Source organism: Vespula pensylvanica, chromosome 5 (genome assembly GCF_014466175.1).
Source record: "Vespula pensylvanica isolate Volc-1 chromosome 5, ASM1446617v1, whole genome shotgun sequence".
NCBI classification, from domain to species: domain Eukaryota; kingdom Metazoa; phylum Arthropoda; class Insecta; order Hymenoptera; family Vespidae; genus Vespula; species Vespula pensylvanica.
The window spans coordinates 5,450,465-5,464,037 of NC_057689.1; the positions used below are offsets into that span (position 1 = coordinate 5,450,465).

The 13,573-nt window shown below is 25.6% G+C and overlaps 4 protein-coding genes across 8 annotated transcripts; 2 read left to right on the forward strand and 2 right to left on the reverse strand.

Annotated features, from left to right (window-relative positions):
* Nucleotides 1-309: 309 nt before the first annotated feature.
* On the reverse strand, nt 310-5,683 carry LOC122629160 (WD repeat-containing protein 6). Of its 2 annotated transcripts, XM_043812255.1 has the most exons (13): nt 5,265-5,369; nt 5,000-5,177; nt 4,768-4,941; nt 4,518-4,665; nt 4,148-4,396; nt 3,662-4,073; nt 3,414-3,566; nt 2,933-3,336; nt 2,496-2,684; nt 1,917-2,431; nt 1,386-1,825; nt 1,146-1,308; nt 310-1,037 (listed from the first exon to the last, which is right to left on the reverse strand). In XM_043812255.1, the coding sequence occupies exons 1-13, from the start codon at nt 5,329-5,331 to the stop codon at nt 980-982; spliced, it is 3,150 nt and encodes a 1,049-aa protein (XP_043668190.1). In that variant the 5' UTR covers nt 5,332-5,369; the 3' UTR covers nt 310-979. The 2 variants fall into 2 exon arrangements, with proteins under 2 accessions (XP_043668190.1, XP_043668191.1); XM_043812256.1 differs by lacking the exons at nt 5,000-5,177; nt 5,265-5,369 and adding an exon at nt 5,479-5,683.
* A 108-nt stretch (nt 5,684-5,791) lies between these two features.
* Nucleotides 5,792-9,355, forward strand: LOC122629162 (alpha-1,3-mannosyl-glycoprotein 2-beta-N-acetylglucosaminyltransferase). The gene is made up of 11 exons (XM_043812259.1): nt 5,792-5,973; nt 6,192-6,321; nt 6,590-6,698; nt 6,795-6,946; nt 7,123-7,347; nt 7,424-7,562; nt 7,634-7,862; nt 8,077-8,181; nt 8,269-8,359; nt 8,517-8,687; nt 8,782-9,355. Exons 2-11 carry the CDS (start codon nt 6,217-6,219, stop codon nt 8,893-8,895), a joined length of 1,440 nt encoding a protein of 479 aa, XP_043668194.1. The 5' UTR covers nt 5,792-5,973; nt 6,192-6,216; the 3' UTR covers nt 8,896-9,355.
* Nucleotides 9,356-9,660: 305 nt separating this feature from the next.
* Nucleotides 9,661-10,877, reverse strand: LOC122629165 (NADH dehydrogenase [ubiquinone] 1 alpha subcomplex subunit 8). 2 transcript variants are annotated; one of them, XM_043812266.1, is made up of 3 exons: nt 10,468-10,877; nt 10,081-10,256; nt 9,661-10,037 (listed from the first exon to the last, which is right to left on the reverse strand). In XM_043812266.1, exons 1-3 carry the CDS (start codon nt 10,594-10,596, stop codon nt 9,791-9,793), a joined length of 552 nt encoding a protein of 183 aa, XP_043668201.1. In that variant the 5' UTR covers nt 10,597-10,877; the 3' UTR covers nt 9,661-9,790. The 2 variants fall into 2 exon arrangements, with proteins under 2 accessions (XP_043668201.1, XP_043668202.1); XM_043812267.1 differs by having other exon boundaries at nt 9,661-10,020; nt 10,468-10,868.
* Nucleotides 10,878-11,147: 270 nt separating this feature from the next.
* Nucleotides 11,148-13,052, forward strand: LOC122629164 (zinc finger C4H2 domain-containing protein). Of its 3 annotated transcripts, none has more exons than XM_043812263.1 (5): nt 11,148-11,656; nt 11,813-11,984; nt 12,081-12,262; nt 12,386-12,610; nt 12,716-13,052. In XM_043812263.1, the coding sequence occupies exons 1-5, from the start codon at nt 11,598-11,600 to the stop codon at nt 12,843-12,845; spliced, it is 768 nt and encodes a 255-aa protein (XP_043668198.1). In that variant the 5' UTR covers nt 11,148-11,597; the 3' UTR covers nt 12,846-13,052. The 3 variants fall into 3 exon arrangements, with proteins under 3 accessions (XP_043668198.1, XP_043668200.1, XP_043668199.1); XM_043812265.1 differs by having other exon boundaries at nt 11,150-11,656; nt 12,401-12,610; nt 12,716-13,051; XM_043812264.1 differs by having other exon boundaries at nt 11,159-11,656; nt 12,386-12,601; nt 12,716-13,048.
* The last annotated feature ends 521 nt before the right edge of the window (nt 13,053-13,573 follow it).

The window sequence follows — 13,573 nt, forward strand, 5'->3', positions numbered from 1 at the left end:
TGAGTAACAACATGATGAAATTAAAATATGACTAAGAGCCATTTTCGAAGAGTTCTGTGGAACCTTCGAAAATAAGAATAATCTAATAGTTACCTTCTTAAGCCAAAATTTGTGGGGCCCTCGTCTCTTCGGCATATAGCCTCTTCTTTGCTTCGTGCCCTAACCAACCACACTATGGAACGCATTCGACAATTATTGTCAATATCAAAGAACTAAAACCATTCCTGATTCTAAAGCATGAAAGAAAACTGATATATCTAACATAACTCTAAAACTATCCTGAAACAAAAAATAGAGAAGAAATAGGAAGAAAAACGAGAATTAATATATTAATTGCTGAAAATCCTAATCTAAAAATTGATTAACTTATTCTATGTTCTACGCATTGTGAAGTAAGAAGTTCTGCAATTGATCTAAAACACTCGTTCGCAACGTAACTCCAAATTGAAAGAGGATGATCCATAGGAAGATGAAAATGAAATAAGTTGATATTGAAGTAAGTTGAAAATGAAGTGACTCAATCTTGTTGTAAATTGGTAAGGCACGATCATAATGGTTATCTGTAAAAAGATTGTAAACAAATTTTTATAGAATTTATTACAATAGAATAACTATGAAATTATTAGTTTCTTTTCTTCTCATTTTCTCTTATTCTCTTATTATTTTTCTGTTCCAGACTAGATCATTGAGAAATGAATCATTGAATGGATGATATAACTTTTCCAAATTTTTGAAAAAGCTTTATTTTTATACATCAATTGTTCCCGAAGAAACATAATATTTTTCAAAGAAAATAAAACAAATTCCAAAAATCGAAAAAACATTGTTATCACTTAAACCTTCACTTTTAAAATGAGATCTTGTTGATCAAAATTGTTTAAGAATTAGGTCCGTACCGTATAAATAATCTTTATATTTATATTACAAATATATATATATTTAGGTAATATATATTGCAAAATATACATTTTGAATCATTTCATACAGATAAAAATTCAAAGCCATTTCCATATATACATAAAAATATATCATTAGACCTGAAATAATATTATCACATAAAATACTGTATGCAGAGTTTTTCCTTGTATGTGATTAATTTACATTATAACTCTTTTAGAAGTGTTTATAAAAAATATAAATCTTACTTTATATAAGTTGATAATACCATTCCTTGTACATCTGATACAGATGTTAATTCTATAGATAATACTTGGGCTGATATTTTATTATTTGTACAGGAATAACTATGTGTAATAACTTGTTGATCTATACCTACACTGAATATTTTGTTATTGGTTAACTTAACACCTATAAAGAAAATAAAACAATACCAATGTATTATATTTCTATATAATAGAATATTATACTAATTGTATTTTACACACCTGTAATCTGTGCATAATGTATTGATGAAGTTTCGTATTTTGATAGTATTTCTATAGAAACAGTTTTGTCTTCTAAAATAAAAAGTTGAAATAAAACAAGACAGAGAAGATTATCATCACCTCCAGTAACTAGAAGATATTCATCTTCAGTTATATGTTTCAAATCATAACTATTAATTCCTGATTGATGTAACTGCATTGATGCAAAAGGCATTATATCAATGTTTTGTAAATTACAATGACCTGTGCTCACATTTTTAAATGCTTCAGAAAAAATCTCAGTAAAATTAAAATAACGTACAATACCATCAGTTGACATAGTCAATATAATTATTTTTTTTTTTAATTCCAAGACATGCACTTTTAAAATGCAACGAGTAGTACATTTAGTATATAATATAGGATGAATATCTCTTGTAACAATATTATAAATAAATATCCTGAAAAAGAAATATAAATCAATATATAAAATAATCATAAATATATTATATAAAAAAATAGACTGTTTTTTTGCCTTTATGAATATATTACCTTAAATATCCATCAGCACAGGCTATAAGTAGAAATATATAAGTTGGATTATAAGAAGGATAATAAGTCTTAATATCCATATAACGAGTTTCAGGTTCAATCGCGTAAGATTGCTTTGTTTTTTGCCAATATTTTCTACGATTTTGATCTTCCCCAAATAGCATATGAGTATTCAGATCAACGCAAGAAACATTTTCATTGGATAATAAATCTTTATCCCATCTTATATCCATTTGCCAACATTTTATTTGAGCTCTTCCACCACATGAGAAAATTAAATATGTGCCGTTCAATTTTGTGCTTTCTAAATTTATAGTAGCTATTGACTTTATACTTGAAATATGTCCATCCATAATGCTTAGTGTTTGGAATGTATAGTTTTTTCTTTTTAATTCTGATTTATAAATATATGTAAGACGAAGTTTGCAGTCTTCACCTCCAGATACATAAATCGTATGATCAGTCAGATTCATTATAGGTTGTACATTATAAATTTCTTTAACATGAGAGCCACTCTAAAATATGTAAAAGTATTATAAATTATGTATACATTTTTTATACTATATTTTTAATCCATACCAATATAGTAGGTGTAGATAAAAACAGAGAATTCAGTTGATGACTGGATAAATAAATTTGCTTATTTCTAATATATGCAAATTTAATATTTTCATGTAATACCATGCAATCCCAAGATCTATGTCCACCTCCACAAGAATTTTTTAAAGCTATTCTTTGGTGATGTAAACTATATATAATAAATTCAACCTATAAAAAGTTTTATTAATTTATTGTATATATTTCTTATATATTTTAATTTATTGTATATATTTTATGTAATGTGAGTCATAAAATAGAGAAATAGAGATTAACTAGATGATATGAGGCAATAGAAGAACAAGTTTATCAAAAAAGATAGAGAAAGAGTAACATTTGGATATATTTGCTATAATTATTGATTACTATTTTATGATTCATCAAAAAATATATATGTGTGTATAATAAAGATTATATACTTCTTTGAATCCAGTTATGAGAATATCATTGCCAATGTCTAATATATTACTAATCCAATCCATTGGCATTTTTATGCAATACAAAGTACGTAAAAAACTTTTCTTTTCATGACAAATATCATAAAATCTTATTATGCCATTACGTCCTCCTGTTATCAATTTATTTTTTATAACAGCACACAATTGAATACCTATTTTTCCATGAACTTTATAAATAGTTTGTATTGGCTTTCCAATATTTCTGTCTAAATTTATTTTGTTTAAAAACTGATTGTGCATTTCAAAAACATGAAGACTTCCAGCTCTATCTCCACATATAAGTAAATTTTCATAAATTATAGCAGCTGTTATCCAACATTCTCGAGTTGGAGGTAATATATATTCACTATGAGTATATAGTTCATCTGTTTAAAAAAATTGTATTATAAGATAAACTATAAGAGCTTTTATATAAACATGAATATCTACTTAGTATACATACTATCAAGTGTAATTGCAAGTATTCGTAAATAACCATTTTTTCCACAAACTAGCATTGTATCATCTTTTAACCATTGTAAAGAAAATATTTTTGATTCCATTACTTTTTCCTCTAATATCTGATGCAGGTATTTTTTGTTTTCATTGTTTATTTCTACAATAATAAAAATATAAAAGTATAATTATATATGAATAATAATAAAATTTAATTTATATTATTATTACACAAATATACATACACATACATACCTGTGTATATTGTTATATATCCATCCCTTGATGCAAAGCTAATATAACGTCTACATGATGAAATTTGCATTATGCAATAAGTACTATATCTTTCTAAATACAAAGATTCTCTAAGAACAAGTGCATTGTCATAGCATGTCAGCATGCCTCCTTCATGAAAAATTAATAATGTCCCGCTGTTTAAATAAGATATATATTTAGGAACATGATCTGTTTTAAATAATGATATTATCTGCAAATTATTGCTTGGAGCACTTATAAATGGCCATATATGTACTGCGCCATCAGCACCACCAGTAAATATGGTCTTATTATCTTCTGAAATATCAATACTCCATATTGGTGCTCCATGATGTGCAAATAGTTTATTAAGTAATGTACCATTTAATGACCAAATACATATTAACGAATCCTAAAACATAAAATAATAATATTAATGTTTTTATTTATCATTATATGTGACATCATTTGAAAGAATGCACCTACCTCACCTATAGTAAAAAGAACACCATTTCTAATTATTGCTCTCCAAACTCTAGCAGCATGCCCGAACATTGTTTTTACTAATTTAACTTCAGCTTTTTCCCAATCAATATAATTTTTACAAGTCAAAGACATATCTATATTGGAATATGAATTGTTGTCCACAACTTTCCATAATCTAACCGTTCTATCATCAGATGTAGAACAGATAAAATATGCACTTGGATCATAAATAACAGAAAAAATTACCCCCTGTAATATAAATTTACTAAAGATTATTATTAAAATAAATATTGACTATTATTATAAATATATAAATATTGATATATTTCATACCATAAAATTATATGAAAATTAATATTTATATACTAACTTTGTGTCCAATTAAACGGTGTAGTACTTTCATATTTTTATCATGAGCAGTTCCATAGTTTAATTTCCATATTAATATCTCCTGAAATACAGTTCCACTAAATACTACTAAATCCTGAACTGTTTCACCTGATATAGATCCACCATAGCTGTGCTTAGATTAAGAAAAAAGTTTAATATTGCTTTTTAATACTATTTAATTTTGTATTGCTTTTTTTATGATATTATTTAATATATAACATTAAGGATACAGTATACATTTTTCCTCACACCATATATATTGGTACTTTTTGTTAGAAATATCATATATATATACATTATTATGTGCAAATAAAATGATTAAAAATATCTGTGTATCAATATTCAAACATTTAACAGCTATTATCCAATCATTAAACCAAATTGTATCAAAAGTTTGTTTCAATCTGAAAAGTAGAAATTAGAAGATCTTATATATAAAAAATACAATATATAAATACTTACAATAGTGTATCTTTTGTTTTATCAATATCATAAATACACAAACATTTAGCTCCAAATACAATTAAATAATTATTAGATGCTTTTAGAATACCATGTATATTATGTGAATTAAAATTCAGCTTGTACTCTAATTCATAAATTTCATATTTTTTAAAAATATGAAGAATACATCCTATACCTATAAAATTATATCAAGTAAAATATAAGAACAATTTATAAAAAACAAAACAAATTGTTTAAAAAATAATTTTTAATGTTCACTAACCTACAAATATATAATCATCTATAGAATGTATAGCAAGAACATCGGTACATAACAATTTTGAAATCATTTTAATGAGGAAATAATATTATTTCATGGAAGATATCGTGATTTAAAGTTTATGTTTCTATGATTTCTTATTAATTAATCTAATTATAACAAAAAATTAAAAATTGTATGTTACAAATAAAATCTCGATGTCAGGATAGTTACTAACCACTATTAACTCATTAAATATATTATTTTGTACAATTAATTTGTAAGTTTTCAAATGAAAATTGTACTTCACATTATTTTATATAAACATTTTACATACAACATACTAAGAAATATTTAGAAAGATAGATCTAAATTAACACGTATGAACACATGGAAACTTCAGGCATTTGAAAAATCGAGTACGAAGTCGATATATCAATAGATAAACATTTTGAACTCGAAGTGACAATATCGATTTTAATACAATCGATCGAGAATCGCACTAAATATTTTTTTGTATTGCGTGTAAGATATCGGTACGCGTGACATTACGTTGACAGCCGTGTCCAGTTTATTTTATACGTTGACTCCTGATTTGTCAAAACTATATAAAATAAGAAAATTAAATTTAAAATCTTATCAATGCACTATACTAAATATGATTGCATTTGTTCAATCCAACTAATACATGATTACTTAAGAGATCGTAGAAAAGTCCTTCGGTAAAAGAATGGTAAGTAACCTATAATTGTGTTTAATATATTTTTTATGTTTGTTTTTTAATTATCCTATTGGTAAATGTTAAATGAAATATATAAAAATATAGAAATAACATATATAGTTGGGTATACATTGAAGTTATAATAGTGTTAATAAAAATAATATTAAACAAATGTTTGTTACTTATTTTTATTACTTTTTAATGTAATGTATGTTAAATACTTGTTACAGTTGAGGTGACATTTCTGGTTCTGCCATGCGGAACAGGTCAGTTGGTATTATTTTTGGATCTCTTGTCTTATGGGGTGTGATTACATACTTTTTATTTCTTGATCAACCATCAGGCAAGGATCAAGAAAAGGTAATTAATTTATTATTTGTTATAATTTAATCATTCATGCATTTTAAAATAATGAGTAATTTTTTAAATATAATATATAGAATTATCATTATATAGAATAATGAATATAGATTTTATCTATGTAATTAATTTGATAAAAATTATCAATAATAGATTATTTTGGAAGGATTTCAAATCTTTAATTTATTTATAAAAAAATGACAATAATTAAAAATAAAAATATATAATATATATATATGGAATTAATAATAATATTATTTATCGATAGCAAAATAAACTTTCAAACCAAATTAGCAGATTGGAAGAAAGAGTAAAGCAACAAATTGCAGTAAACCAAGAATTTTTTCAACATATTGAGGAAAATAAACATAGTAAAAGTAAGTATATAAAGAAACATAACTACATTTAAATTAAATTAAATGTTTACTTTCTTCATGTTAAATTTAGATATAATTTCTTTTTTCTTTTTTTAGAATTAATAGAGAAATTGACTATTACTCGTACAACAATAGCGACTCCAAAGAATAATGAACAACATGAAAGCAATATTAAACAACAATTGCTTGAAAAGAATGATTATAAAGAGAAATGGACAGATTTTAAGGATTTTCAACAAACTACAAAGGTCATTGTATAACTTGTTGTAATAGAACTTTATCTTTACATCTCATTGTAATTAATAGTTTAATTTGTTTCTTAAATAATACTTGACCTTCTTGTATTTATTTAAGTATATGTCTAACATTAGTATATTCTATTACATTTCGTTTCCTACATTTACTTCATTTAATTCTTTTACAGGCAGAGGGAATAATGAAGTCAAAAAAATCTTTACCAAATGGAGATCCAATAATAGCTGTATTAGTCTTTTCATGCAATCGCATCACTGTTCAGAGATGCTTAGATCAATTAATAAACTTAAGACCTAGTGCAGTGCAGTTTCCAATTGTTGTGTCACAAGATTGTGAACATCAGCAAACTGCAGAAGTTATTTCTAAATATGGAGATAAAATACTGCACATTCGGGTACTGTTCTATAATTTGTTCAAAAATATTTTATTATTATGGAGATATTATATAGTTGCCATATGATTTATTTCAGCAACCTGACCAATCAGACATAGACATTCCACCTAAAGAAAAAAAGTTTAAAGGATACTTTAAAATTGCACGTCATTATGGATGGGCATTAAATCAAGTATTTTTTGAGCTTGGATATGAAACAGCAATTGTAGTTGAAGGTAGTTAGTCAATATTTCTATGCATAAAGAGAAAATATGTGGTGTTTTAATTTTTATAAACATATGTTTAGACGATTTGGACATAGCTCCTGATTTTTTTGAGTACTTTTTGGGTACTTATCCTCTACTAGTGTCTGATCGTTCCTTGTGGTGTGTTTCGGCATGGAACGATAATGGTAAATCTGGTCTGGTGGATGAGCATGCACCACACTTACTATATAGGACAGATTTTTTTCCTGGTTTAGGCTGGATGTTGACACGCCAGTTATGGCAAGAGCTTGCACCTAAATGGCCCAAATCGTAAGCAAAATGTGTTTATTGGTAGTGATTATTATTGATAAACTTTTTCTTTCAAATTGTTTGGTTTCTATACAAATAGAAAATAACAGTTTTTTTTCTGAATATATAATGTACAAATAAAAAATTAGAAAAAGTATTCCATTAGATTAGATGTATCTTTATAAATATAAATTCCAGCACTATTTTTGTAAAGTACATTTTATTTATATTATAGGTATTGGGATGACTGGATAAGACAACCAGAACAGCGAAAAAATAGAGCCTGTATTCGACCAGAAATATCAAGGACAAGAACTTTTGGAAAAATTGGAGTTAGCAAGTATGTTTAGTAGTTATTATTCTATAATGTTATATGTATTAATATGTCCAAATGTTTTAATTTTATTGTTTTTTTTCTTTTATATAGTGGATTATTCTTTGAAAAACATTTGAAATTTATCAAGCTGAACGAAAAATCTGTGCCTTTTACCAAGATGAATTTAACCTACTTGCTAAAAGTAAGAAATAATTTATTATAAAAGGACTTTTATGTCCTTTAGATAAATAATGTATATGTTTCTCTTATTTTTTTCTTTTTTTAATTTATTTTGTATGTAAAAACATAATTTTTAAAATTATTTTTTTTAAATTTGATAAAATTCTTGTATTTTTCAGGATAATTATGATGTATCTTTTATGAATGAAGTATACCATTCTACAGTAATTACTTACTCTGAATTAAAAAGTGGACATATAATTATACCAGGTCCTGTTAGAATACTATATTATACACGTTTGTCATATAAAAATACTGCAAAAATGCTTGGTTTAATGGATGATTTTAAGGTAATAAAAGCTATATGATGAATTATTACCGAATTATATTAAAATTTAATTACGAATTACTGATTAAAATTTGAAATTATTATCAATATTTCAGAGTGGTGTACCAAGAACAGGATATCGAGGTGTTGTTACATTCTTCTACAATGGTAGAAGAGTTCATTTGGCACCAGCTACAAATTGGAGTGGTTATGATATTACATGGAGCTAACACATAATATATCATTATGATTTGTAGATTCTGCAAATATCATAAGGATCTATCATCTCCTTGTCATTGATAGACTGAATGAACATATGAGTCACAAGGGATTAAGTCTATAATACCAAATACTTATTAAATAAACAGCAAGAGCAGAGCTTCCAATGTGTGCACATCGTTTCTCTTATGAAGTCTGAAACTGTTACTTTCATGATGCTTTATGATGAACTAGTTGAATTTAGAGAGAAATGCTGAGTGCCTCAAACGTCATACCCACCGTTTATATGTACATATATAAATTAATTGACTATAACTATATGTACACTGTAAATACAAATGTATTGTATCTTAAATATCAATTCCGTGCGTACTTTTTTTATCGGCAACAAATTTTATGCATTTTGCCGTGTGTACAGATCAACAGAATTTTTTTTCATTTACAATAAAGTACAGGTGGTGTTCCCTTTAATATATATCTCTTATGACAATTGCTTATATTACTTAGAAGATCAAAAGATAAGATACTAAGAAGTAATACTGTTTAAGTAATATTATTTAAGTTGACTAAAATTGTTATTATTGATATTAATCTATCAAGAATTTTTTAACTTTTTTTTCATAATGTAAAGTATAATATGTAAAATAATTCTTGTTAATTATTGCCTTTATTTTTATAGTTGAAATTTACTTTTCCACATATTTGAAGAATCAGCTTTTTTTTTAATATACTGAAGTTCATTTGTTTCATATACTGAATGAATTTTACATTTTTCTTGAATGAAATTTATTTGTCCGTTAAAATTTTTATATATTAATAGAACATATAGACAACAATTAAATATTATTATAATGTTGTCATATAATGTTAAATAAGTTTTACACAACTTCTAATATGCTAACATCATTAAATAAGCAATTTAGGAAAAGAGGTATCGGCTACCATATTTGCCAGGAACTTCAGGTTTTTCCTTTGGCAATGGTGGCAGTGCATCTGGGAATTCAGGAACTTCTTCTTTAGGCCGTGGCCTTGAAGAATCATGTATTTTAGCTTCACAAAAGTATCCAAAAGCAGGTCGTTCAATATTGAGTTTATCCAACACACACTTATCCACAACTGCTTGAGTTTTTCGACATCTATGATACAATATTTATTTTAAATTATGCTTTATATTTATAATTTAGAAATGATCTTACTTGCTGAGTTCCATGGTTCCTGATGATCTTTCTATACAACGCACATACTGTTCGAAATCTTCTCTGCAATGTTTTTTTAGTTGCTTAAAAAAATCTAAAGCACAAGCTGTTAAAGCTTTCCCTTCATTTATACAACGTCGTGCATCTTTTTCTTCTTCCCTACATAACATAAATTCCTATAACAAGAATAATTTTTGATAAGAATGATGTTTTAAAACATTTTTCAAATTTTAATACATAAAAATTTTGTTTATTTTGGATATTTTTTTTTGTATGTTCACTTTTTTAAAGGCAAATATATTTGGAGAGGTTATTTAATAAACAGTACGCATGTTACATAACTTCTAACATATTTTAAGTATATGTAAATAATAAAAAATCACTTACATTACTTTGCCACTCACACTTCTTTCCTACATAAAAAGAAGCAGCTTGTAATATAGGATAAGTAAGATTTATTTCTTGAACAGTTAACTCAGATTCATCAGGCAACTTAACTTTTTCAGTTACAACCATTTTTTACAAATAATTTTCTTTCGTTATCAAGGATTTTGTTTTAATAGTACTCTATGTATATATGGTTTCCAACCAACTATCATCAAGTACTGAGAAGCAACTATATACTTCACAACTTCTGAAATTTAATGTCACTTTGCAATTTTAACATATAATACACGAAACAATTTTGCTACTATATATGTCAGAGTCGATTCTTTATGAACCAAAAATATTAGTTGAAAGGGTTGAAAGTACATAGAATTAAGTACATTTAATGTACTTTCTGTAAATGCAATCGTTAGTAATAAAATAATTTATATAAATAATTATAGTATAAAAAAAAATAGATAAATAAATATATATGTATATATATGTATATATATAACATAATATTACAAATATGGACAAAATTTTAACACCTCATCATTGTGATAATGGAAAATTAAATATAAAAAATGTTAAGAGCTATGCAAGAAAATGTTTATTAAATTATTCAATATATTAGATCGATAATATTTAGTTTTTCATTTATATTTAAATTAACTATACTTGCATTTATATAAAATTTTTTTATTATTTTATAATCTTCATAAAGTTACGATAAAGGAACAACCAATCCTTTCGTTCAATATTTAGAAATACATATACTTGATTGGTCCTTCTTTTTTTGAATAATTTGAGTATAATAAGCGTTATTTTGTACTACAGTGCCATCTGAACGTTTAAATCACTAGTAAACTGTAATAAGCTATAAACAACATGAAACCGATCTTTGCTTGAGAGAATTCTTTTTAATTTGTATATTGTTCTATGTATATGCTGTAATAATTATGTTAGATTGCATTTAACATATAGTTTTTACATGAATGAATATAATTTATTATACAATAAAAGTACTATTGTGTGTTCTGAATCAGTTTTTTATAATCTGCTCTTATATATATTATTTGTGACAAGGAGGCATTAGTGTAAATCCGTGAACGCCCATAATAAATAAAGATTCCTGGTTCAATTGTACAATGTCAGCTACTGAGACTACAGTTATTTTTGCAAAATTGGAGGCTCTAAAAGAAATCAGGTTTGAACTTCTACATATTTATATTTTTCATATTTTTTTAGTCATATAACAATCAAACAAAGAAATAAATAAGAGTATTAATGCTAATAAAAAGTTTTTATTAATTTCTTTATTATTTGTGATTTATATAAAGATAATTATTATCAATACTTTTAGAGCTAAAACTGTACAATTAGAAAAACTGAAACAAAGAATATTGCAAGAGGTAGAACAAACTGAACAAGAAGAAAAATGTTTATTAGAATATAAACAAGAAATGGATTTACTTATGCAAGAAAAAATGGCACATGTTGAAGAATTACGTCAAATACATGCAGATATCAATGTGGTAAAAACAATTATAAAAATTTTTAATATCTGTGAAAAAAATAAATATAGGATATAAATCATTATAAATATAATTGCATATATTATATTATTACAGATGGAATCTGTAATACATCAAGCAGAAAAAGCAAGGAATAGATCACGGGAAACTGCCAAACTTATACATAATAGTAATTATCAACCATTGAAACATGATATTGATAGAATGCGTAGAGAAGTACTAGGTTTGGAAAGATTACCTGAATTGTATGAAACAGAATCAGATCTTATTTCTCCTGAGTAAGTAGTTTTATTATTTATGAAAGATAAGAATCATAATTGATATATGATATAGAATTAATTAATCTCAAAATAGTTAGGTTAAAAAATTAATTTAGGTAAATTTATTTTTTTATCGTGTAGACGGTTTATTTGCAGTTACTTTGAAAGACCAATGCAAAAAGCAGAATGGAGAGTAGAAGTTCGTGGAGAAGACTTATTACCTCCACATAGTTTACATCATCCTGGACATCCAGGTGGTTCAGCTTCTTTTCTTGCTCCTCAACCTCTTCAAGGACCTAGTAAGCCAGAGCCTAGACCATTGCCCCCTGCTCCTGGTCCACCTGCTCCAACATTCAGGTACCACTGGTATATCTCCAATTTAATCTATAATATATTTTTATATTTACATATACATATAGTTAAGTAAATTTCCATTAAAATATAAATGTATTTTTTATAATTTTATTTTAGGCAACAGCCACCACCAATGAAATCATGCCTTTCATGCCATCAACAAATCCATAGAAATGCACCAATTTGTCCTCTTTGTAAAGCTAAGTCTCGATCACGTAATCCCAAAAAACCAAAGAAGAAAGATTAATTATAGTTGTAAATTTTATTTATAAGATGCATGTGTGCTTTGATTTTTTACTTTATAAATATGGATTAGACATTAGAAATCTGAGATTTATTATCGTATCTTATCGTAAAATTTGATTTTATCGAAACAAGAAGCCATTTATATCAAAATGTTTTACGATTTTTTACCGATACTTTTATGTCTAGTTTATTATATTGTAAAGAAATAATATTTTTTAAATTATATAATTAAATTATATAATTGGTCGATTAAAAAATTATGAATTAAGTTTAAATTAAATGTATATTGATTTATAAATTTTTTAAATTTGAAAGAAGTCTTCAAATGTAATAAAATGTGACAAAAATATACTTTTTGCAATTGATACGTTGCATTCGTAAAATACTATTGCACACAATAAAAAAATAGGATTTATGCTTTTTTTTTTTAACCATCTTTTATTTAAGGCTATTCATCACGCCTAATTTCATAATGGTTTAACAATAAGTGCAGGCATAATTCTTGACCGATTTTAATGAATAATGTCTCATTTAAAAAATGAAAATTTAAGTGAGGACGTGACTTCTAGAATTTTTGAAAAAATTTTATTTTCTTTAAAAAAAATCATGTCAATAAATTTTTTCGTATTTCTTCGAGAATAGTTTATATATAAAAATAAAACCATCTCAAAAATTCAAAAGGGTGCCACTAGTCGTGATTTTACAACCACGTTCGTTCACACGGGTGTC